Genomic DNA, 27,523 nt, shown 5'->3' on the forward strand with positions numbered 1-27,523 from the left:
TCCGCATGACTACAGCCACAAAAAGAAGCATCCAGTATCCCGAAAAAAAGGACCACCGTCGGCATGGGAAGATTAAATTCAGTCAATTTTCGATGTCATTTTTCTTCCTTCGGAACAATATTATCGTCGCCGACCGAAAAACCACCAACTGGCCAAATGGGGCGGTCCGGACCACCGCATCCTAGCAGGGCCTTAGTGCTTTAGAGCAGCAGGACGATAGAATAATTTATGATGCTAATATTTTCTTCGGTCTTTGCTTGGCTCAGTTTGAAGAAACTCTCCTGGCTTCTGGCCACATCCCTGAAAAGTGGCCACAGTCCGACCTATGTGGCGAGCAGGTACGAGATGCTAGAAATTCGAAATGGCGGAAGAAAAGGAAATTCTTGGGACTTGGGTTGGGTGAATGACCTTATTCTTAATATCTAGTAGTAATTCAGCTGCCGTACTCTACCATAGAAATCAAAATTGAATGTATTGAAGCACTGTACATTCCGAGTGTCAAATTTCTAGGGCAAGATAATAAGCAATTTCATACTAGTTATAAGTTTCATAAAAATCAAAATTGAAGAGAAACGTTCATGAATGGCAGATTGTTTTCAATTTAAATATTTTTTAACATTGTGATCATAAGAATTACAATAAAACAGTTACTAATCCAACGTGTAACCTTCGGGTGTATTATCCGGAAATGTCGTAAACATTGAATCCCCTCACCCTAAGGCTAAAGAGAACCCAGGAACCACCAAATACAACGAGTTGACGATTCAGTTTTTATGTGGGTTTTCTAAATCTTTATTACCTTCCAGTCAACAACGGGGCACAGCAGCGCAGTGGTACTGGCAACACGGGACAGTACTACCTAGATATACTAACGACGACGACGACGACAACGATGGTAGAAAGTGGCCATAAATTATGGTTAATGTTTCATGTTTAATCTTTTTCTGGTAGAGTGAATTTCGCAATCTTCTTGAAGCCGCTCTATCCATCTTACTTGCGCTCTCCCTCTTTCTTTCTCTCTCATACTCTCTCATGCTGTCATGTCACTCAAGACCTGTCACATTCTCGGTTGCGGTCTAATCTGGTAGAGGAAGGGTTGGCTGGATGGCATTAATCTGCTTACTTGTGTGATTCGGGGGAAGGGGGCGGCAAGCTGAAAGTAATGAAATTTGATGGGTCAGGAACGAAATTTGGGAACGTTTCGGAAAAAGGTCAGGGGAAAGGGGGATAATTTCCTTCCTTTTGAGTACTTTACATTTTTAATCGTCTTGCTGATAGCATGATGGATGGCTTTCTGGAATCATATTAAATCGTTGGTTTCAGGTTGAACTCAGTATTTAAATCACACTGCACGTTTTTGTTTTTTTTCATAAATTATTTTTATTAGGTCCTTTTAGGTACTGCGACAAGGTTAGGACCGAGGATCGGTTTAAAAATAAATATAAAATAATAACACAAAAAAACTGGATTTCGAGACTATTTTATTCTGAGCTGGAAAACTGAGCTGCATTTAACAGATATTTTCACAAAAAAGTTATCAGAACATTCATAAAACATTTTTTTTATTCATTGCTTATTTTTATTAGGTCCTTTTAGGTGCTGTGACCAGGTTGGGACCGAGGATCAGTAAAACAATATATAATAACAACAAAAAAACTCCTTATAATCCGTACTTGGAGATCATGTAACTGACGAGCGTTACTTGGTCCAAGCGGGTCTTGCAGGTCTTGATCCTGCCGGTGTACTCGGAGAAAATGCCCCACAACTCAGCCGAACTGTAGAGCACCTCCCCGGCTTCCTCCTTCGTGGCTCCACCGCCTCGGGAGCCACCTTGGCTGCTTCCTGCGGGTCGAGGGCGATCCTTCGCTTTGCCGTCCGGAACTGCGCCCGGCAGCGGAGGGAACTCCGCCGGCGTGAACGCCGGAACTGCTGGACTCTGCTACTCCGCCTTTCTTGCCGGCGGTTTTGGTTTCGACGCCTGCTGGCGCCTCCTGATGAAGTCCGCATGCTTGGGGCAGCTGCGGTCCGTGGCTTCGTGAGCTCCAGAGCAGTTAGCATACCGCTTCGGCTCTGCTTCTTGGACTTTGCACTCGTCCGTCTTGTGGGGACCCCCACAATTGTTGCACCTCCCCTTGTGGTGGCAGTTCCTGGTCCCATGACCCAGCTGCAAGCAGTTCTTGCACTGAGTCACGTTCGGCCGCTTGTTCCGGTAGGCCTCCCACCGGATGTGAAATGCTTGCAAGAGCTTGATTTCACTCAGCTTCTTGAGGCTTCTTGGGGAACGTAACAATGTAGTGGGTTTCCGTCGATGAGGCGAACTCTCCTTTTCTCTTGATTGCATGCACCTCCACAGCATCCAGGTTGTGCGATTCCTTGAGTTTTTTCTTGACGAATTCAGGTGAAGCCGGTGGAAGTCCCCTGATGACGACGCGGAGTTGCCGCTCGCTTCGTTTCTCGTGGGTATAGAACTCCACTTTGTTCGCAATCAAGTGGGCCCGCGCGGTTTCGAAACGCTCCTCGGAGATACACAGCAATTTGATCCCAAACGGAGTCAGCTTGTAACTTGGCTTGGTTGTGCACGACAACATTACACTCCTCAGCTTGCCGAAGCTCATATTCTTTACCACCAGAGGAGGTGGTTTCTTGGCCACTGGAACCGGTGGGACGCTTCCTTTCCCGGCTGGGTTACCTTTGTTATTGTTGTTGTTCTCCACCAGCGGGCTGAACTTGTTGTTGTTGAGGAGCTGTTCCTCGTTTCCATTTCCGACGTCGACTCCGTCGTCACTTGTCTTCTTCCGCTTCCGCGTTCCGACAACGGGAAGAAACTCGTCGTCGGAGTAATCTTCCACCTTCGTCCACAAGCACTTTTCACGCAGCAACAACAGAGGAAAAACGCGTCCACCACGTTGAGCTGTCAAACGGGTTACGCACACACACTGCACGTTACAATTAATGTTATTGTCGTTATAACTTAAGTCATTTAAAATATAAAAATACAAAAAAAAAACTGTTGACTTCTAAAAAACTAGATCATTTTTGGTACAAAAACATTATCAATTGTTTCCATTGGTACTTTCATAACATTGAGTCATGATTAAGAGCCTGTTTTTTTAGCAAGTGGATATTCGTCATAAAATTTTCAAGAAAAAATAAACCGATAGGTATTACACACCATAACATACGAATTGGGACAGCTGTTTTTGCCAGGTTCTTGCACTATATTTTGAAATTTTTATTGCTTTCGGTTAGAACAGATACAGATCAACTAAATAAGTGTATCGATTTTTTAATTTGAAGCTTTTAAATGCTTTAAAAACAGCTATCCCTATTCAGACTGTAGACTTGATTCGCCCCAGTTGACGGTACATTTTTTTTACTGATCGGAACCAACCTACATAAACCTATCGACTAAGCATCGATAACAGATCAAATTTGTGCGAGTGTGAATCGATTCACAACTGGTCTTATTCGATTCGGTTCAGGGTTCAATACATCTCTACTGAATTGTGTTATTTTTCGATAGGTTCTTCAAAAAAATTAATTTAAGTCATCAATGTTAAATGTTAAATGATAAGGACGTTGACTACGTCTTACTCGAAGGTACAGGGGTACTATTCCAAAAAAAACCCGGGCCGAAGGCCCTGGAATACTGCGTCATCCGTCAAACGCTTACAACTTCCTTCCCTCAAATTCAATCGGCACGATTTCTGCTGCATTCTATTCGAAAATTATTCAGCATTTGCTATTAAATTTTCAATGTTGGTAAAATAGTTGTACAATCGAAAAAACTCAATGTTTTAAAATGTTTTCAAAATGCAGAGATTTTGCAAGCAAAATGAGCGCTTCCCACTCACGGACGGGAATGTCAAGTACCTTTTTTGAGGGGAAAATCACCCGAGCACCACGACCGGTGTCGGTCGCGAAAAAGGAGTGGAAGTAGCGAGACGAAAACATATATAAGAATGTGTGCCAGCCTTCAGAAAATCATTCACGTCTCAGACGTCGGACCGGCAGCAGGAAAGCTCAGCCCAGATCAGCAACAGCAGGAGAGAGAAAAAAGAAGCGCGCATCGCCTTCTCGTCATCCAGTTGATCTTCTAAGGAAGGGGATGGGGACTGCCCAACTCTTCGGAATTGCCCTCATCCCCGTCCCTCGCCGCAGCGACGGACTGCACAGCTTTCTGAGGCTGCTCTCGCCCCTCATTTTGCTACCAAACATTCATTTAGTTCGCGACAAAAACGTTTACACGGCAGCTGTTCGCATTAGATTTGCCATCTCTTTCTAGTAAAAGTCAACTCAATCGGAATTCAATTCGAATCGTTTACCAATTCCGTTTCAAACTCAACAACCGGTACGTACACGGTCCGATTGAGTTTACTGGCCTAAGAGTGTGTAAGTTCTGTTTTGTGGGGAGGGTCCATCTCCCATTCAAGATCTTATTCCGTTAATGTATTTCAAGTATCTATCTCATTCTTCAAAATTAAGATATGGAAAACTCTATGTCCACATATCTAAACTTTACGTAGTCCACGCCATTCCGGTTATGTCTGTGACATAACTAGGGGAAATATGCCCATTTTAAGTCTAATAAGCGGTCGTGTTTGAATGATGCTGGATAATCTGGATTGTTCCTTGAAATTCACTATTACCAAGTACACCAACGAGTAGAGCAACTTTTTGTGAACATTTCTGTTTATTTTCACTTTTATCAAAGGTTATGCTATTCCTTTTACATGCATTTAAAAAAAACTTTTTCAAAAATGTATTCTAATCAGTCGAGTGTTTTTTCTATTTTCAGCTTAGTTCTTTTTTTCTCCCAGCGTTCTTTTGGGTCTGCTCAGTGCTGCCAAAATTTATGAAATTTTAAGCGAACACTCATGAAAAGTAGCATTTATAGCGAAAGTTTCCTGGCAGCACTTGCTCACTCTAACAAGCGCTGCACCAGCATGTTGGTGGTGTTGGTGGCCATTCTTTGTTCTTTATTTGCCTTTATTTGCCTCGGTTTTCTTCAGCCTTCGATTAGAATCGGTATTCAAAATTGAAACGTCAAAAGACTTTGCGCGTTTGTTTTTTGATAGTGCTTGCTAATTATTTACATTTTTCGGGATTATTTTTCAAGGGAGTGACTAAGTAATGGTCAAAAGAACATGTTGCCGGTAGTTGGAAGCAATTTTATATCTTAAGCGCTTTGAAATCGTTAGCGCAAGTGAAAAGATATTGATGGCGACTTTCGTTAAGACTTAACCTCTGATCTTGCGTGTGGATGTGTGTGCCACCAAAATGATGAGAAATGGTCTCGCAAAGTAGAAATTATGATCAAAAGTGCATTAAATTAGATCTTTTTGGCCAGTAAGTGGCATAAATTTGCGTGCTTACTCGAGGCGGTGCTGTTGCTGGTATGTTTATAGCCTGAAAAGTATTTTTGGAGCTTTAATCGAGCATCAAACTCTCCATATGACGAAGAAGTGTGTTTGATTAGAAAGGGTATATTTCCCTTACCTTGACTTTTTTTTCAAAAATCCGAAGCGGCTGAACCAACTCTTGCTTGCCCCATTTTAAAAGAATGGCGGTGAGTTGGGCCTTTGATGAAAAATAGTTAGACATTTTAAAAAGCTGAATTCAAACGAAATCTTGTTTTTTCTTAATGGAAGGTCTCGAGACCAAAGCGCTTACATCTGAACATATTGTTCAACAGTTTTCAGGGTTTATTTTAACTAGTAAAATATGTAAAAATAGTGAATTTACACTAACAGGATTTGGGATATTATGTTTAAAGTAATCCGGATTTTGGTACATCAATTGAACTAAAATTACCAAGCTTCTCCTTCGAGATTAGTTCCCAGTAAATATTGCTGTAGACGCATGGTGCTTTGTGTTCAATTAATGTAAAAAATCTGATAATTCAACGATTTATAACGAAAAAAAAACGGGTCGGGTGCTCATAATGAAAAACTTTACATTTTCACAAATATTTATGAATAAGCAAAAAGTGTCCAAATATGCAGCATGAAAAAAGATTGTTAAATTTGGTTTACGTTTGTACTATATTCGAGTTTTTTATAGTAAACCCAATATTTGTAAATTATATATTTTATGATGCAAATAATTTAAAAGTATCGGTAAATTGTGAAAATTTCGGAAATTTACACTGACAACTAAAATATAAGAAAAAATCCATACTTATTTTCACGTAATTTAAAACCAATATTATGGGTCTCGTGGCGCAGGGGTAGCGGCTTCGGCTGCCGATCCCGATGATGCTATGAGACGCGGGTTCGATTCCCGCCTTATCCACTGAGCTTCTATCGGATGGTGAAGTAAAACGTCGGTCCCGGTTTCTCCTGTCTCGTTAGAGGCGCTGGAGCAGAAATCCCACGTTAGAGGAAGGCCATGCCCCGGGGGGCGTAGTGCCAATAGTTTCGTTTTAGTTTCATTCGAATTATGAATATTTGAGTATTTTAATAAAATAAAACGGCATTTTATAAAATACAGTATACATACTTTAAACTTGAAACTTTCACAAAATATTTATTTGTGACATAAGCTTTCAAAGTTTGGTAAGATTTTATATGAATAAGTACTTTTGAGAAGCTTCTTTTAATTATGTTATCGTAATTCTTTGTTGGAATAAAAAGTGTGTATAAATATTCGTGCAGGTTAATCTAAGTTCAAAACGAAAAACTGGTTCGGCCGCTAGCCGGGTTGACTTTAACCTGAATTTCTAAACATGCAATCGTTAACAAGTAAATAAGTCCACCGGCATTCATGATGAGGAGATATCATTGGTTTTACTTGTTGGTTTAAAAAATAAAACAGATTTTTTTACCTTCTAATCATTTAACGTGCAAACTCGAGAAATCAAATTCAAGATCCTCATCCCGACTCCTTTTTCCCATTTTGGGAAAGGGCCCTTATCGCTGAGCTGCGAAAAATAATCAAATTTTCCACCAGCTTTCATTAAACCCACTCTGGGAAACTCCTCCACTTTGCAAAGTGCCAGTTCCAGGAATAGACACACCAGAATCCAAAGAATCCCTGCCCGGCGCGAAGGAGGGGAATCACTATCAAGATGATAGATTCCGTATTCACCAGGATTCCCCTTCTCCCATCTCATTTTTTTTCCGGTGAGAACCCTTTTCATCTGTTTTCGTTCTTCATTTTCTGTGTCCCTCCCCGCAGGATACGGGGGGTGTGACCCCAAGCATTGGGACTGGCAAATTACCACCCTCTCAACTGGCGAGCGCTATCTGCTGCTTCGGGTCCTTTATCTTAAAACCAGAGAGAGTCTCAACCAGACTGGACTTCCGGCCACAACGCGATCCTTTCTTTAGGGTGGAAATACTTGTTCCAATGACGTTGATGTAAGGTCCGGCTGTGATATAAGTTGCTTAAAAATTAAATTCAAGCAATTTGATAAAAACATAAAATTTTGAAGTTGAATTATAAGGAATAAACCTGATGTAAAGCTGTTTTTGTTGAAATTGTTTGCAGAGCTTGACCTGCACTCCAAACTCTTGGCCATTCCCAAGATATCTTCGCTTGCCGTACCGTATTGTGATCCCTTTTTCCTCCGGGAGTGACGGGTCGAGATATTGATTCATTGACTATGCACGCGGTGAAAGAACACTATAATAGCATTTTATTCAAATCGTTCCGGGCCAGAAATCAACGGCAATTTGTATGCAAATGACTTTCGAGTGGGTGCGAGAGTGGATTCTTTCTTGCTCTTTCCCAATCCACAGAGCAAGACACTTACACATTGATGGTGTCGAATAATGTTGAATTTAGAAGTGACTTTCAACACTGCTTTTATTTCACAATTTTTCAATTGCGAAAACTTTTTTTTATGCCATATTATCTAACATTTCACTCAATTTCTCTCTCTCTCTCTTTTCAGAACCTTAAAAATCAAATCATGACGACTAACGTGTGGGTAGAACAGGTGAGTGCTCTCAACGGTATGGGGTGTGAAATTTTCTTTCCTCAAATGGTGAATGAACAGGGCCATTCGAGTACCGAGCTCTTAATTGAATGAACGAATGGTTGGGAAAGTGTTCAAAGGGGTGAAAAACTGAAATGCTCTCCACATCGATGCAATTGAGTAAATTTAACTTCAATTACAGCGATTTTGCGATTTATTGATTCATTTAGTAAACTCCTATTTTAAACAATGATTTTAAATAACTTAGTCAACGTTTGTTCGTTCCGACTTAAACTTCTTTAAATAACTAAAAAAAAAATCAATAATCAAGTTCACAAAAACCCCGTTCACTACAAAACATAACCTCAAATAACCGGGTCAACGTTAATAAAATAACTGAACAATAAAAATGCAATAGAGCATTAAATTCAAATAAACGACAACCAAACCTCCCCCCACCCCCTGGGGCGGGTCGTTGACGGCCATGTTGGCGTGTATGCATTTTGTGGTGGATTTGTCCGTCCGTCAGTTGGTGTGTGACCCTTTCGCCATTTCACTGATGGCTAATTTATTTTATTTATTATGTCAACTGGAGTGCCCCCGGAGGCCTTAAACCGGTGTCCCGGGAAACTCGGGCACTTGGTGGGGCATGGTTGGACGTTCCCCCTGCTATGTCCCTCGGAGCTACGAGTTTTTTTCCCGGACTCACGAGCTCTCTCCTCTTTTTACTTCGTTTTTTTTGTTCGTGTAGTGTACATTTTGTCGATTTTTTTGTCACGGTGAGAAAGGTATCGTTTTTAACACAAAATAATTGTTGTTTATAATTCTTTTACTTGAAATTTGATGGTAATCGTAAGATAAAGTTAAAAGACATTTATTTTCTAGATTTAAAAAAAACAAAGCACTAGTAATAAATATATTTCCAACCTGTTTTTTTGGCCCAATTTTGAAACAAGGTGCAACATAAATTTTAAAAATATTCGCAACGGCCTAATTTTTTTTCCAAAATGAACAATTCTGAAAATGGCTCAAACTTTTTGAGAGCTTTCTCTATGACCAAAGAAGCCATTTTGTGTCATGTCGAACTCTTGCTCACTGGGATAATTTTGGTCCCTGATCTCGAATCTGAGGTCCAGCCTGACTCCACCGCCTCCTCCCCCCCCCCCCGGGGCGGTACGACCCCTTTCATTTTTCAAGATTCGTTTTCCAGCGATTTGTACAGTCATCCCACATATTCAGAACACCCACAAATTCGGAAAACTTTTGTGATTATTTGTCAATAGCATGCCAAATGCATCTTTTCTGGCAACCCTTCTATTTTAAGGACTTTTATTTGGACATTCTCTTGCCATTTTACTACCAAAAGTAGTTCTTCTTGAACAAAAAAAAACTGAATTTCGAGACTATTTTATTCTGAGCTGAAAAGCTGAGCTACATTTAACAGATATTTTCACAAAAAAGTTATCAGAACATTCATAAAACATTTTTTTTATTCATTACTTATTTTTATTAGGTCCTATTAGGTGCTGCGACCAGGTTGGAACCAAGGATCAGTCTAAAATTTAATACATAATATTAAGAAAAATAAACCCTTATACTCCGTACTTCGAGATCATGTAACTGACGAGGGTTACTTGGTCCAAGCGGGTCTTGCAGGTCTTGAACCTGGCGATGTACTCGGAGAAAATGCCCTACAGCTCAGCCGAACTGCAAAGCACCTCTCCGGCTTCCTCCATCGTGGCTCCACCGTCTCGGGAGCCACTGCTTCCTTGGCTTCTTCCTGCGGGGTGAGGGCGATCCTTCGATTTTTCGTCTGGGACTGCGTCCGGCAGCGGAGGGAAATCCGCCGGCGTAAACGCCGGAACTGCTGGACTCTGCTTCTCCGCCTTGCCGGCGGCTTCGGTTTCGACGCCTGCTGGCGGCTCTGGATGAAGTCTGCACGCTTGGGACAGTTGCGGTCCGTGGCTTCGTGAGCTCCAGAGCAGTTGGCACACCGCTTCGACTCTGCTTCATGGACTTTGCATTCGTTCGTCTTGTGGGGACCCCCACAGTTGTTGCACCTCCCCTTGAGGTGACAGTTCCTGGTTCCATGACCCAGCTGCAAACAGTTCCTGCACTGGGTCACGTTCAGCCGCTTGTTCCGGTAGGCCTCCCACCGGATGATAGTGCTTGCCACAACATTCATTGCAGAGAGCTTCTTCAGATTGGTGTATCCCTTGGGGAAGACCACAATGTACGGAGTTTCGTCCACGGTGGACTTTTCCTTCCGCTTGATGACATGCACCTCCAGCGCGTCCAGCTTGAGATCCCTCTTCAGCAGGTACTTGACCTCGTCCGGTTTCAGTTGATCAGGTAAACCACGAACAACGACCCGGTGCAATCGTTCGCTTCTGCGGCCGTGGGTGTAGAATTCCACTTTCTTCTTCTTGAGGAGCTCTTGCAACTTGTCAAAATCTTTGACAGAGAATCGGGTTAGTTTGTAAATCGGCTCGGAACCAAATTTACTACTTTCCACTATTGCCACGATCATGTAAAAGTCCGTGGTGTTCTTCACCATCAAAGGTGGTTGCTTTTGTTTACTTGCTGACTGCCCGGGTGCTGGAACCGCTGGGGCGTCCCCTCCTCCAGCTGGGGTGGCATTGTTGTTGTTTTCCGCTAGCGGGCTGAATTTGTTGTTGCTGAGAAGATTCTGCTCCACTTTGCTATCGTCCTCTTTCTTCCGTTCGCGCTCGCTTGCCTCCATTCCTCGGAATGTTGGGGTGGAAAGTCCACCGAAAGAATCACGACGGCCACTATCGGTACTTTTGACCCGCAAAACACGACACCTACAAACGTAAACAAATCCGTCCGTCACACAAAAGCACAGCGGGAGAACTCAGTGCCTGCTGCAGCTTTGTTGACAAACAAACGGAGCACCATTCATAAAGCATTACTAAGCTTGAGTTTCATTGGTTCCAGTGTGTGAAGTCATTGTAGAAAATATGTACTCTTGGAGAGAATCAAAGTTTGTTTACATACGTAAGAAAATGGTGTTCCGAATTTGTGGATTTCAAGGGTCAATGTTTTTCTTTGAAAACTTTATATAAAACGTAAAAATTACAGTCGGTCAATGCATCAATCGAAAGATCACTGCACATCCTTTCACATGAATCATTATGTTCAATTACCGATTTGCTATGATTTTATGAACATTGGCCGATCTGTAAACTGATCCGAAAATGAGGGATGACTATAGCTCAAAATCTTGAAGATTTAGAAATTTGGTGACATAGAGACTTTTGTGTAAAATTGAAAAAAGGTATTTAAAAAAATAAAAAATACTTTTGAAATCGCTGCCATTTCCCGTTACTCAACTGTCAAAAATCGTGAGACATGCCATTACACATGACACATGACTTACAACCAGCAGGTCGAATGGACAATAGATAGATCTGTGTGTGGTGTGTGTCGCATTTTTTCTGTCCCTTCATCACAAGACAACAACAACGAAACAGGGGGCCACTTATTGTTGTTAATAAAAAAAACAGTTGTTTTGAAATTGTGTGGTACTTTTAATTGCTGGCGCTCCCAAGCGCTGCTGTTCTGGACGAGGTGCTCTGTTCCTGCTCTACGCGGTGCTTCGAACAACCCAGAAGGGTCATTTTGTCATTTAGTACAAAAATATTCATTCTAAAATAACGAGGTTTTTTGCAGGGTTATCTTTAGAGTGTAGCAATATTCTATAAAGTTATTGTGAAGACATAAACAAAAATATTTAATGTATAAACATAATAGGTTTGTATGTGTTTTTTTAGCTGAACATTCCGAAAAAAATACTTTCAAAAGCACACGATTGAGTTTTTGGGGTAAAAATTCGAAAAACTGGTCAAAAATGGTCTAAATTATAGCTTTTTTAAAAAACTTTTTTGTAAAATTCTGATAACTCGTGAAGAATACATGCAAACCCCTTATGTCTATATATATATGTATATTTTTGGTTTTTGTCTGCTCTAAAATTAAGTAGAATATTTTTCCACTCTAAAATGTAACCCTGCAAAGTTAGAAAAAAACACGTAATTTTAAAATGAAATTTTTTGTTCTAAATGGAAAAATGACCCTTCTGGGTTATTTCATATTCGAACAGAACATTAAATTTCCCATAAAATGACATGTCTCACGATTTTTGACAGTTGAGTAACGGGAAATGGCTGCGATTTTAAAACTATTTTACCCAGAATCCAGGGATGCGTCATTGTTCCGCACTCCTTTCAGCCCATGGGTTACAATGAGACACTTTTATTTTTCTTCGTAAAATTTTTCAAAATCTATGTAAATCTTTCAAAACATGAATTGAAAGCTTTAACTCCATTTAACAAAACATAAACAATATTTGGTATAAATAAATGGATTATACAAAATTTAAATACTTTTTAGTATAACTTTTGTTAATTATAATTTCAAGTTGGCAAAGTTGTTAAAAAAGTTTGAGGCAACTCACCTACACTGGAACAACAAAAAACTAACTTAATCCACCTATGTGGTTGATGCCTTCCTCACTTTTTACCAACAATGGGTAATATCAGTGGTTTAGACACATATTTCAGCTATTTTTTTTAGGTCCAGAAAACTAAGTACACAGATATAACTTAAGTGGTCAGAACACGAGACAGAGTTGTCAGATCATCAATTTTGTGGACTCGTTAGAAAGGATTTTCGATTACCTAACCAACAATGGGTTGGATGATGGATCCGGACATCGTTTACATGCATTTAAGTGAGACCCGGCTTCAAAAAAGTACATAAATATCACTTAAGTGGTCATAACTCGAGACAGGGTTGCCAGATCTTCAATGATGTGGACTCATTAGAAAGGTCTCTTGATTACCTAACCAACGATGGGTCGGATGATGGATCCGGACATCGTTTACATGCATTTAGGTGAGATCCGGCTTCAAAAAAGTACATAAATATCACTTAAGTGGTCATAACTCGAGACAGGGTTGCCAGATCTTCAATGTTGTGGACTCGTTGGAAAGGTCTTTCGATTACCTAACCAACGATGGGTCGTATGATGGATCCGGACATCGTTTACATGCATTTAAGTGAGATCCGGCTTCAAAAAAGTACATAAATATCACTTAAGTGGTCATAACTCGAGACAGGGTTGCCAGATCTTCAATGATGTGGACTCGTTGGAAAGGTCTCTCAATTACCTAACCAATGATTGGTCGGATGATGGATCCGGACATCGTTTACATGCATTTAGGTGAGATCCGGCTTCAAAAAAGTACATAAATATCACTTAAGTGGTCATAACTCGAGACAGGGTTGCCAGATCTTCAATGTTGTGGACTCGTTGGAAAGGTTTTTCGATTACCTAACCAACAATGAGTCGGATGATGGATCCGGATATAGTTTACATGCATTTAAGTGAGATTCGGTTTCAAAAAAGTACATAAATATCACTTAAGTGGTCATAACTCGAGACAGGGTTGCCAGATCTTCAATGTTTTGAACTCATTGGAAAGGTCTTTTGATTACCTAACCAACGATGGATCGTATGATGGATCCGTACATAGTTTACATACATTTAAGTGAGATCCGGCTTCAAAAAAGTACATAAATATCACTTAAGTGGTCATAACTCGAGACAGGGTTGCCAGATCTTCAATGTTTTAAAATCATTGGAAAGGTCTTTCGATTACCTAATCAACGATGGGTTGGATGATGGATCTGGACACAGTTTAAATGCATTTAAGTGAGATCCGGCATCAAAATTCCAGCACCCGATTCGCAACTTTGACACTTTTCTATACGTAACTTTTGAACTAATTATCGGATCTTCAAACAATTCAATAGTGTAGTATGGGGCACCAAACCGGACCGAATGCAACTTGTTTGACTCAAATCGGATCAGCCAGTGCCGAGAAAACTTGGCAAGAATTTTGAGCACCAAGGGGAATACGCACACACATACACACACACACACACACACACACACACACACACACACACACACACACACACACACACACACACACACACACACACCCGTGAACCGTGGGGACAGGTGAGGGTCCCTGCGGAGCTTAGCTGCCAGCTACCGGGCGGGTTGCAGTAGGCGGATAGCTGTCGGCGATTGCATACATTCATTGCATCGCCCCCGGACCAGCAGCGGGAGGATGTCTAGGACGTGGCGGAATTGAACAAGGGCACTGTTTAATTTCTTCGAAAAAAACACATGGGTCCGTAAACACCTCTGTCAAGCGATCGAACGCCGCTATAAGTGTTTTAGCCCAAAACCTCACCAAACCCCGAATCCAAGATGTGATGCGACCCGTGTCGAGGGATGCATGGCTGGGGGGGTTCAACAAATTCCCAGTCGATAACGGAGCCTGTGGGGCACAGGGGCGAACCCCACACGTATTTTGCCCTTACTGCGTCACGGCAGGGCACTGGCGCAGCGGACCGTATTTCCCTAGCGACTCGTGGGATTCAAAATGAAGACAAGTGAAACAAACCAACAAAAGGGTCCCGATGCGCCCCAAGCATCGGAAAACACGGAGGTAGAAGAGGACACAAACGTCGAAATGGCAGGAGGCGAGTCAAACGGCGGCGACACAGCAGGCGGAGTGGCGAGCGCGTTCCGTGGAAGCGGGAAGGTGTTGAGATCCCCAGTGTTGAACCAGGCGGCTGCTTCGAGTCAGCAGATAGGAGTAATTGGAGAGGAGACTCCCAAGTCATCCTTGTTGAACTTCGCCGGCAGTACCCCTCAGGACGGAGTCCTGCTTGGAAGGACCGCGTTACAGGAGGTCAGGAGGAGGGTCAACGAACTCTTTGATTTCATCAAGGACAAAAACAACGTCCACACCAGAATCAAGCAGATGGTGAATGGAGTCAAGGCAGCCATGAATGCCGCAGAGCGCGAAAACAACTCGCTGGTGGTGACGCGGAATTCACTGAAGCTCAGAGCTGAAAGAGCCGAAGAAACGCTGAATGCAAAACTGGAGGAGGAAGCGCTACGGGAGAAAGAACCGAAAACGCCGCCCGGCCCAAGCTCTAAAAGGGACAGGGAAACGCCTGGAGAGGAGGAGGACGCAAAGAAGCAGAAGCAGGGGAATGGAGACGGTCCGGACCCGGCGAAGGAACCAGAGCCAACCCCAGGGAAGGAGAAGGAATGGGAGAAGGTCAAGAAAAAGAAACGGAGGAAAAAAGGGAAGCAGAACGAGGATACCCAAAAACCCAAGTTTCGCAGGGAGCGTAACAAAGGCGAGGCTTTGGTGGTCGAGGTGAAGGAAGGTGTTTCGTACGCAGACCTCCTCCGGAAAGTACGAACCGATCCGGAACTCAAGGAGCTTGGCGAGAACGTGGTTAAAACCAGGCGCACCCAAACCGGAGCGATGCTTTTTGAGCTGAAGAAGGATCCCGCGGTCAAGAGCTCAGCTTTTAAGTCCCTCGTCGAGAAAGCCGTAGGCTACGAGTCGAAGGTAAGAGCGCTATCGCCGGAGACAACGATCGAGTGCAGGAACCTGGACGAGATCACGACGGAGGAAGAGCTAGAAGATGCGCTGATCGTTCTTCTGGATGACCGTACGACACCGATGGCAATCCGGTTGAGGAAAGCCTACGGCGGCACGCAAATTGCGTCGATCCGACTATCGACGCCTTCGGCGTCTAAGCTGCTGGAAACCGGCAAGGTCAAAGTAGGGTGGTCGGTGTGCCCGCTGAGGCCTGTTCCTCGAGTGACCCAGCAGATGACGAGGTGTTTCCGCTGTATGGGTTTCGGCCACCAGGCGAGAAATTGCGACGGTCCCGATCGAACCAACAGTTGCAGAAGGTGTGGTAGAGAAGGCCACATGGCAAGAGACTGCAAAAATCAGCCGAAGTGCGTGCTCTGTAAAGAAGGCGACGGCAATAGCCATGCGACGGGTGGCTTTAATTGCCCGGTGTACAAGAAGCTGGCCTCGGGCAAAAAGTAATGGAGGTGTCCCAGGTGAACCTCAATCACTGCGACACTGCACAGCAACTGCTGTGGCAGTCGACCGCGGAGACGGGGTGTGACGTGGCAATTATTGCAGAACCGTACCGAGTTCCACACGACAACGGAAACTGGGCCGCGGATACAGCAAGAATGGCGGCGATACACGTGATGGGGCGGTACCCCATACAGGAAGTGGTCTCGAGGGCGTTTGAAGGATTCGTGATCGCCAAAGTAAACGGGACCTTCTTCTGTAGCTGCTATGCTCCCCCAAGATGGACCTTGGAGCAGTTTCAGCAGATGCTGGATAGTCTGACCGATGAACTGATCGGACGAAGCCCGATCGTTATCGGAGGTGACTTCAACGCGTGGGCGGTCGAGTGGGGTAGCAGATGCACCAATGCTAGGGGGCATAGCCTAATGGAAGCTCTGGCAAAGCTAGACGTTAGGCTGGCGAATCGCGGAACCAGCAGTACCTTCCGCAAAGACGGTCGTGAGTCCATTATCGACGTTACGTTCTGTAGCCCGCGACTGGCGGCCGACATGAACTGGAGGGTGAGTGAGGACTATACCCATAGCGATCACCAAGCGATCCGGTACAGCATCGGGAGACGAGCCCCTGTACCAGATAGGAGCAGCCGGTCCTACGGAAGGAAATGGAAGCTGCAGTACTTCGACGAGGGTCTCTTCGTAGAAGCGCTCCATTGGTGTGATGGTCCCCAAGACTTGAGTGCCGACGTGCTAACAGCACAACTGGTGACAGCATGCGACACAACCATGCCGCGGAGACTGGAGCCAAGGAACTGTCGTCGTCCAGCCTACTGGTGGAATGAAGAACTCGGTACCCTTCGGGCAAGTTGCCTCAGCGCCAGAAGGCGAGTCCAGAGAGCAAGATCCGAAGCAACTAGAGAGGAGTGCAGAGAGGAGTACCGGTCTGCAAAGGCCGCGCTCAAGAAAGCGATCAAATGCAGCAAGACAAACTGCTTCAAGGAGTTATGCCAAGACGCTGATGCAAACCCTTGGGGGAGCGCATATCGTGTCGCGATAGCGAAGATCAGAGGCCCATCGATGGTGCCTGAAACGTGTCCCGACAAGCTGAAGGTCATTGTGGAAGGGCTCTTCCCAAGACATGACCCAACGACATGGCCTCCTACACCGTACAACGACGAAGGGGGTAGCAACGCCGAAGGTCATCTGATCACCAACGAAGAACTTGTGGCAGTAGCGAAGAGATTGAAGGTGAAGAAAGCTCCCGGCCCGGATGGAATCCCGAATTTCGCCCTGAAATCGGCGGTTCTAGCACTCCCGGACAGGTTTCGAACAGTCCTGCAGAAATGCCTGGACGAAGGACACTTCCCCGACCCGTGGAAGGTTCAAAAGCTCGTGTTGCTGCCGAAGCCAGGCAAACCACCGGGGGACCCATCATCGTATAGGCCTATATGTTTGCTGGACACCCTCGGAAAGCTTCTGGAACGGATCATCCTTAACCGGCTGACCAAGTACACGGAGAGCGAGCATGGCTTAGCAGCGAGGCAGTTCGGCTTCCGTAAAGGGAGATCCACGGTGGACGCCATCCGGAAAGTGGTCGAGAAAGCCGACGAAGCGCGGAGGAAAAAACGCAGGGGGAACCGTTGCTGCGCAATAGTCACGATTGACGTCAAGAACGCGTTCAACAGTGCGAGCTGGGCGGCCATAGCAGCAGCGCTGCACAAAATGAAGGTGCCTGACTATTTGTGCAGGATCTTGAAGAGCTACTTCGAGAACCGCGTGCTGGTCTACGACACTGCCGATGGACAAAAAACCGTTGTTGTTACCGCGGGAGTTCCGCAGGGATCCATTCTGGGTTCAGCACTGTGGAACGGAATGTATGACGGAGTGTTGACACTGGGACTACCCAACGGCGTAGAGATTGTTGGCTTTGCAGACGACATAGTGCTGACGGTAACCGGCGAAAATGTCGAGGAGGTCGAAGTGCTGGCTATGGAGGCAATCGCAATGATCGAGAACTGGATGCTCGAGGTGAAGCTGCGGATCGCTCACCACAAGACGGAGATGGTGCTGGTTAGTAACCACAAGAAGGTGCAGCAGGCCCAGATACACGTTGGAGAACACGTCGTGCACTCGAAGAGAGCGCTCAAGTACCTCGGGGTGATGGTGGATGACCGGCTGAACTTCAACAGCCACGTCGATTACGCCTGCGAGAAGGCGGCTAAGGCGATTATGGCACTGTCGAGGATGATGCCGAACAACGCTGGACCCAGGAGCAGTAGGCGCCGCCTCTTGGCAAGTGTCGCGACGTCCATACTTAGGTACGGCGGACCGGTATGGTGGACGGCGCTGGGGACGAAGCGAAATCGAGCGCTGCTCGACAGAACGCAGAGACTGATGGCCATGCGGGTTGCAAGCGCGTACAGGACCATTTCGTCGGAAGCAGTTGGCGTCATAGCCGGAATGATCCCCATCGGCATCACACTGGAGGAGGACACCGTGCGCTACACCCGGAGAGGCACGAGAGGTATCCGGGAAGCTGCGAGAGCCGAATCGCTGGCAAGGTGGCAACGTGAGTGGGACACCACGGAGAAAGGCAGATGGACGCATCGGCTTATCCCGTCCGTATCCACGTGGGTGAGCAGAAGGCATGGAGAGGTCACCTTCCACCTCACACAGTTCCTGTCGGGCCATGGCTGCTTCAGGAAGTACCTGCACAGGTTTGGACATGCAGAGTCTCCTCTCTGTCCGGACTGCGTCGATTGCGAGGAAACACCGGAGCACGTGGTGTTCGCCTGCCCTCGCTTCGAGGCAGCGCGAAGCGAAATGCTGGCCATTATCGGAGCGGACACCAGCCCGGATAATGTGGTGCGAAGAATGTGCAGCGACATCGCCAAGTGGAATGCGGTCGTCGGAGCGGTGACGCAGATCACTTCGGCTCTCCAGCGGAAATGGAGAGACGATCAGAGGAGGAACGACTAGGAGCCTAGTCGAAAACCCACGAGTGTGGCTGTGAAGGAGAGCACGTTATGATGGTCGGCTCTACCAAATCGGTACACGTCTCGATGGTCACAGGAGTCGAGAACCCACGAGTGTGGCTGTGAAGGAGAGCACGTTATGACGGTTGGCTCTACCAAATCGGTACACGTCTCGATGGTCCAAGGAGAGGGCTACATATGACTAGCCGATCAAAAGCAACGCGATTCTTGGGCGCGGTTAAACCCTCGCATGGACTCATATGTATGTGGAACAGGAAATGGTTCTAGTACCCGGCATGGATCCTGTAAGTAGACTAGTGCAGAAAATGCAACGCCTCTCCCCGAAGTTATACCGAAAGGTGGTCCCGGGGGGACAAGGGCACGGCGTTCAAGGACTAGTTTAGTGGGTCGGGAAAACTCTTTTTTTTGCTTTCCCAACCCCACACTACCTGAGTAAAGAATTCTCAGGTGTCTGGTAGCAGATTCCGACCTTGTAAAAAAAAAAAAAAAAAAAAAAAAAAAAAAAAAAAAAAAAAAAAAAAAAAAAAAAAAAAAAAAAAACACACACACACACACACACACACACACACACACACACACACACACACACACACACACACACACACACACACACACACACACACACTCACACACACACACAGACATTTGTTCAGTTTTCGATTCTGAGTCGATAGGTACTTTTTCGAGCAGGATTATAGAGGAAGGCAAAACATGTTATTCTACTGGAAAATTATTGATTTTCGTGGAGTGTCTCATTGTTCCCCAGCTGTCTCATTGTTTCGCCAAGTGCGTCTACAATGAGACAATTGTATAACTATGGATGTAGACGTCAGATCAATCTCATATTTTGTTAGTTATTATTTAGTTTTAAATGCAATATCAATCGATTATTTTGTAAACAAAACTAGTTTGAACAAATTTCAGCCAAAATTCGGAATTTTTAACAATTTTACCCTAATTTTTATGTATTTTGTTAAAATGCTTATAAACTTAGTTAACTAAATATATACAAGCAAGTGTGACATTGCATGTTATAAGTATAGGAAAAGCGTAACAAAGGAGGGAGGGAGGGGGGGGGTAAATTTTGGCCGATTTTAGCGTGACGTACTTTATGGATGAAGCCTTACATGTTATAAAAATAATAATCTTAAGACAACCCTTCCCAGTTGGAAAACATTCCAAAAATGAATTGAAATCCTATCAAAGTCACCCCAGTTGACGGTACGGGAAATCGGGACACGAAGTTAAATCGTCTCTAACTATTGTAAAATTCATTTTAATTTCAAATTAATTTAAAAAGGTCCAGGAACGGCTAAAAAACTGCAACAAAATGAAGGATGAAGCATCTCAATTGGTTGAATCACAAGGGAGTTATTTGCATTTTTGTGAAAAAATAGTAGAATTTTGAAACTCAGTTAAAAAATGTTCCTTAATTCGACCTGGAGCTTGTAGAGGATTTCTGGGACTACCATTCAAGACTAATGACGGTTTAGGTACAGCAGTTTATCATATAAAATAGTCGCTTTATCTATAAGTAAATTTTTCAGGTTTAAATTTTTGCTCGAAGACCCACAAGATTCCAACTTTATTGATCAAATTCGAGTTCCTAAGCCAGTATGATTGATAAAAATGTTTTTGTTTATCCATTATTAACATAAGTCCCAGAAGATTAAAAAAAAATCAAATTTTTTAACCTTCAAACTTCCCCCTTTCTATTGACCTAGAGTGCTCAGGTTTGACCCAGATGCTAGTTAGATATGGCCAAATATCCCTAGAAAATTTCAGGTAGATTGGTAAGGTCTAAACGACGTCTTTAACAAAGGGGTATGTCCTGTTCGTATACATCCTCTTTATATTTTGCGATTAGAAGGAAGTTAAATTTTTGGTGTATCAAATCGTTGATAACTTTTTTTTTAAATTTCATAAATAATATCATTCCATCAAAACTAGATTTTTCAACTCACTGCAAAGGGCATTCAGCAAAAATATTGGATATCCTCCATGCTTGTCCCATTTTCCGACCAAATACCACCCCCTCACTCCTTATCCTTTTCCCAGCAAATGTGTTGACCTCAAAAGCATGCCACAATATGGCAGGTTTGGTGGCAATATTGAGTTCGATCCAGTGTGTACTGGCAAGAAACCACAAATCACCTACGTAGTCACATGCACGTTTTTTCTCTCACTGTGATGTTGCTCTCTGCTGACGCGCAATAACGTTTCTATGACCCTTTTTGTTTTTCAGTTTGTCATAAAGCCAGCTCAAAGTGCAATTTTTTCCGCCTGACGTGGCTAACTAACCAAGCTAATAGAACTGCCATCGGCAGAATTGTCGAACAAAGTTTGACCCTTAATGGGAGGAGCAAAAACAAAATGTAAACCTCAACCTTTTGACCACGACACAATCGAACTCATTTCCCGGGAGCTTTTTGTCTTTTTGACTTGACTTCCTTTCTGCGGCCGAGATGTAAATGACTGGGAGAGAAATTGACCATGTTCCTTCGCTGCTGGGAAGGGGTGTCTTCTTCTGAGGAAAACCTATTGACTTATGGGTGGGGGTGATCTCTGCTCTGGGTATATTTTCCGATTCGATTTAGTTTGGATATTCTCTGGAAAACACCAAATTCCAATTCCTCCCTACATTCACTGGTTTGTTGAAATAGTTTAACAAACAACAGTTTTCATGTTGTGTTAAATATGATTTTCTCAGAATTATGTATTGTGTGACATTTAGCTAAAATATTTCAAGGCAGCAAAACGAATATTTTTTTGGAATCTTTACGTTTTCAGTAAAAAGTTTAAAATATTCAGTTTACGTTTCCTTTTACTATTAATAAAGTATTTATTTGTTGAGAATTCAGTGAGGTCCTTAACTGAATTTCTTCAAATTAGTGATGATTTTGCAGAGATTTCCTTCCGCCAGTTTTCCTCGATGCCCATTTATTACATTTGTCGCTCTCATGTTGTTTTTCTTTCTTTTTTTTCCCACACCCACAGGAATGGAACGACTACAAGCTGAAATGGAATCCGGATGACTACGGCGGAGTGGACATGCTCCACGTGCCATCGGAACACATTTGGCTGCCAGATATTGTGCTGTATAATAAGTGAGTATCGAGGCAAAAACCGTTTATCGCTGATGGCAAGATTTGGCGAGTATGATAGCTGAGCTGAGGCAACAATCGATTTCCCGGATGAGTTCCGGCACTTTTGGGTTTTGGGCGCCGAGCGGGTATGAGTTATGTTGTTGCCTTGGGACCGAAGAAGCCTCCTTCCCGCTCACCGGGTTCCGACGATCTAGTCTGTCCGGGGGCATTTTGTTGCATGGATTCGTGTGTGTGTGTGTGTGTGTGTGTGTGTGTGTGTGTGTGTGTGTGTGTGTGTGTGTGTGTGTGTGTGTGTGTGTGTGTGTGTGTGGAATGACCCGGGATTAGTATCAATTTGCGTTTTACAACCTTGGAAATAGTTGCTGGCGCCACATGTTTGACGACATGGCTGGGTTCAACAGAGATAGCAATTTTGAACATTATCTAAACAAAGTGATATTTACAGCATGTCAATTACACAGACAAATATTGATGATTGCTGTAGTTTTGCAGTGTGTAGATAAGTCAAACATAATTGCACGTTTTAGGCCATGGATTATATAATCCAATCTAAATCAAGTCTTAGTCAACCTCCTAGACCCACCTTCACGTCTACATATCGCCTCGGAATCAAATGCTGAGCAAATGTCTATGCGTGAAAAAGTATAGGAGCAACTCTCTACGAAATCGGCCGATTTCGACCATTTTTATTTTTTGTATTTTTTTATTTGACTCAAACTTTGTGGGGGCCTTCCCTATGACCAAATAAGCTATTTTGTGTCATTGGTTCACCCATACAAGTCTCCATACAATTTTGGCTGCTGTCCATACAAAAATGGTATGTAAATATTCAAACAGCTGTAACTTTTGAGTGAATTTTCTGATCAATTTGGTGTCTTCGGCAAAGTTGTAGGTACTGTTGAGGACAATTGAGAAAAAAATAGGTACATGGAAAAAAAAATTGCAGATTTTTTTATCAACTTTTTTTTCACTAAAACTCAATTTCCCAAAGTACGTATTTTTTGATTTTCGAGATTTTTTGATATGTTTTAGGGGACTAAAATCCGCAACTTTTGAGCTATCGAGAAACATGGTCAAAAAATCTGCCGCCAAGTTATGAATATTTGGAGATAGTGATTTAAAAAAAAAATCCAAATTTCATGCAAAAACAAATTTGAAGTTATTTTTTAATGCAAAATTGAATTTGCAATCGAAAACTACTCTACAAATTTTTTGATAAAGGGCTTCGTTTTCAAGATATAGCCACCGAAAGTTTGATTTTAGCAAAATAATTACAGTTTTTTGATTTTTAAAAATAGTGACCATGAGCGACCATTTCTAAAAATATTTTTTTTAAAAGTTCAGAAAATTTGCTATAAAATTGTCTAAGAGACATTGAAGATTGGACCTCGGGTTGCTGAGATACAGCCGCTTTAAGAAAAAGAAACACGAAAATTGAAGTTTTCTAAGTCTCACCAAAACAATCCACCATTTTCTAATGACGATATCTCAGCAACTAATGGTCCGATTTTCAATGTTAAAATATGAAACATTCGTGAAATTTTCCGATCTTTTCGAAAAAAATATTTTGAAAAAAAAAACAAGACTGACATTTTAAATGGGCGTAATATTCATTGTTTGGCCCTTTTAAAATGTTAGTCTTGATTTATTTATTTTCAAAATATTTTTTTCGAAAAGATCGGAAAATTTTACGAATGTTTCATGCAAAAAAAAAAACTTCAATTTTCGTGTTTCTTTTTCTTAAAGCGGCTGTATCTCAGCAACCCGAGGTCCAATCTTCAATGTCTCTTAGACAATTTTATAGCAAATTTTCTGAACTTTAAAAAAAAAATATTTTTAGAAATGGTCGCTCATGGTCACTATTTTTAAAAATCGAAAAACTGCACATATTTTGCTAAAATCAAACTTTCGGTGGCTATATCTTGAAAACGAAGCCCTTTATCAAAAAAATGTAGAGTAGTTTTCGATTGCAAATTCAATTTTGCATTAAAAAATAACTTCAAATTTGTTTTTGCATGAAATTTGGATTTTTTTACAAAAATCACTATTTTTCAAAAATTCATAACTTGGCGGCAGATTTTTTGACCATGTTTCTCGATAGCTCAAAAGTTGCGGATTTTAGTCCCCTAAAACATATCAAAAAATACGTATTTTGGGAAATTGAGTTTTAGTGAAAAAAAAAGTTGATAAAAAAATCTGCAAATTTTTTTTCCGTGTACCTATTTTTTTCTCAATTGTCCTCAACAACACCTACAACTTTGCCCAAGACACCAAATTGATCAGAAAATTCACTCAAAAGTTACAGCTGTTTGAATATTTACATACCATTTTTGTATGGACAGCAGCCAAAATTGTATGGAGACTTGTATGGGTGAACCAATGACACAAAATAGCTTATTTGGTCAGAGGGAAGGCCCCCACACAGCAAAAAATCCGATGGTAAAATCGCATGCAAAAGCATGCACATCACCTTCGTCAAAATAAACACTTAATATTACACACTACATGTACAATTTTTCTACTCACAAAAAAAAGTTGCAACCGACGGGATTCAAACCCAGCACCAACAGTAAGGGCTGGCGCCTTAGCCCGCTCGGCCATCAGGCCGCTGAAGAATTGAAAGGATAAACGCATATATGAGCTTGACATTTCGGTCAAGTAGGTTTCCCATACTGATGGGCTACATATTTCAGGGTGTAATATTACATAGAATTTCATAAAATAATGCAACATTTATTTTACACTCAGGCCTTTTACACGCAGCTGGATTACTACTTTATTTGCTGTGCACAAAGTTTGAGCCAAATCAAAAAATACAAATAAAATCCATTTCCGGTTTTGGTAGAGCTCATAGGTCATCATCGCTATAATTCAAGTTTTTTAGTGGAAAAACAGGTAATTTATAAAATCTTCGAGTTTTATTAAAAAAGTTGAATTTTCCCAATTTCGTCATTTTTTCGTTTTTATTTTCAAAAAATCGTATCCTTAGATCCTGTTTTTATAACTTTACCATTTTTTCATATGTTATGTAAAATTTCCCGAGGAATCCGATAAAAATATTTACAGACATAGTCTCTAAGGTCCATTTGAAACCTTAAACTATTTTTCATAGAAAACTTTTCTAAAATCTTTTTATTTGCTTCCAAGACAGCTATAATCAATTGAAATTCGCGGCACGGCGTGTTCCTCAAAACCAACTTTTCAGAGAAATTTCAGAGATATCTAATTGTAAGTTTTGTTTGTTTAGTATTCCTTCATGATGATATGGAATATTTTTTATAACAGTGCAGGAAACTTTTCCAATTAAGTGTTTTATGTGTCATTTACTCATCAAAATGTGCAAAATAAGATAAAGAACCGCTTACAGATTGCTAAACATTTTGAAAATTATGTTTAATCTGAATTTTTGAATATGTGGGATTTATTCAGAAAATAAAGTCCTGAAACCATATATATAATATAACTTCCGTAAGAATAAATGGGTTACTTCCAGGGTTGTTAAAATATCAAAATATCAGCTCTCAGCAACTACAATTATCTCGCCTGAATATTCATGCCCCAAATACAACTGCTCTTCTCTCTTCATTAACACTCTCAGCGCCGAACATAGCCGAACACGTTTTCGTGTTTACCCACTCGCGAGTGACATTTTCCTTTTCTCTCTCATTCTCGCTTCCACGATCATCCTACCGCAACAGCGTTTAACCACAAAAGCCGCCACAAAACCAATTTTGCAAACGCAGTTTGAAGGGGCGTCATGCGTGGTCGGCTCCTAATCGCCGTCTCGCGTTCTCTCATTGCAATTTTCGGAGAGATTGAGAGACTCAGCGGTGAGAGCGCATAGTCGAGGAAAAGGGAAGGAGTGATAGAGGGAGAATGACATCGCTGGGAATCACGAGACACAAGAAGAGATCTCACAAGCTATAGTGACGGCCGCTATACTCTCGGATATTTTTGGTGCAGAGATAATCTATTGATAGCTTTTCTATCACTCTTTTGCAACACTGGTTACTTCATATTCTTTTTGAACAAAAATAACCTGGTTAAGGGTTGGATTAAGGGTTCAACCCTTCAATGCATTTAAAAGTAGCAATAAAATTTGTTTGTTTTCAACTCAAAATGTCTAAAAAACACGTCACCGTCAAACATTTTTCAATGTACAAAAATATAACAATATTATTAACCAAAAATCAAACAGAGAATGCCATTACAAACTATTTGAACTAAAATCAAGGTATTTGTAAAACTTTTTATTTGAAGATATTAAATTTAAAAGACTTTTGTAATGTTGCTGATTCAATAATCATGATATGCAATTAAACAATAAAAATCACAAATTTTTTATTCTAATCTATTTATTCCAGTAAAAAAATATTTTCACGCGGCTTTATGATTTTTGATTTCTGAATAAATTACACATATATTCAAAAATTCAAATTCAATATAAAATGTTAAGCAATCTGTAACCGGTTCCATATCTTATTTGCACATTTTGATGAGTAAATGACACATAAAACACAAGTTTCCTTTAGTTTAGTGATTTGTAATGACCATTTTTTTTTATTTTGCACTTTGTAAATGACACATAAAACACACGATATTAAAAAGTTTCCAATAAAAAATCAAGGAATTTAAAACAAAAAAACTCTAAAATAAATATCTCATAATTCCTCGATGGAACATTTCGCTTTTAGAAACACTTAAATTCTGAGAAATATTCATATAAGACACAATTGAAAGTAGCGATGACTATTTTTTCTTCTTAAGGTTGCCCAGAAAAAAGCGCCGTGGCGGTGTTATGATTTTTCAAAAAATGTGTTTTTTTTTTTGCGAAAATCGACGAAAAATTAAAATTTTTGGACAAGTGTCAACAAATTTGGTAAATTGTTCACATTTTGATCAAAAAACCATTATTCAACATGGTTGTGTAACACATATGCCAAATCTAGCAACGAATTTCGAATAGTTCATGTTTAAATTTATTCGGACTGAAATGAAACAAGCTTGTAGAACTCGAAAAGCAAAATGACATTTGCAGACATGAACTACGAAGAAATTGATTCATGAGTATGGTACATTTGCACCTGGGTGCTGAAAAGACAGAATGCGTAACGTGATTTCTGAATGATCCCCACTGCTCTCCACTAATACAACTGCACTACAGCTGTAAACATAAACAAAGAAGAAGGCTATGTTCAAGCCCAAGCGTGACTTATTTTTTGTTGCTGAAGTGACATCTTTTGAAACATTTGATTTTAAATTTTCTCTTAAAAAATAAGTGGTTTGTGCTGTTTTTTGTTCGTAGACTAAACGATGAGCGGCCAAAAGAGTACATCTTTGTTATCCATGTGACGAACAATTGCGTCAGATGTGGGTAGAATCAAGGGGCTGGAAACTCTAATATTACTTAGGAATACTGAGTATACTAATGATATTCCAGTATACTTGTTAGTATACTAACCGAAAAGGAATAAACTGTTAGTATATTAAGATACTCTCAATATATTGGTAAGTATACTGGCGGTATGTAAAGGAAATAATTAGTATACTA

General features: G+C 41.8%; 1 protein-coding gene across 1 annotated transcript in view; it reads left to right on the top strand.

The window, feature by feature from the left end:
* Positions 1–27,523, top strand: part of LOC120425952 (acetylcholine receptor subunit alpha-like 1) — a 213,554-nt gene that overhangs the window by 171,414 nt on the left and 14,617 nt on the right. Inside the window, exons 4-5 of the mRNA XM_039590592.1 lie at positions 7,898–7,942; positions 21,863–21,972. Coding sequence (XP_039446526.1) covers positions 7,898–7,942; positions 21,863–21,972 — 155 coding nt within the window. The remainder of the gene's footprint in view (positions 1–7,897; positions 7,943–21,862; positions 21,973–27,523) is intronic.

Source organism: Culex pipiens, chromosome 3 (genome assembly GCF_016801865.2).
Source record: "Culex pipiens pallens isolate TS chromosome 3, TS_CPP_V2, whole genome shotgun sequence".
Lineage (NCBI taxonomy): Eukaryota > Metazoa > Arthropoda > Insecta > Diptera > Culicidae > Culex > Culex pipiens.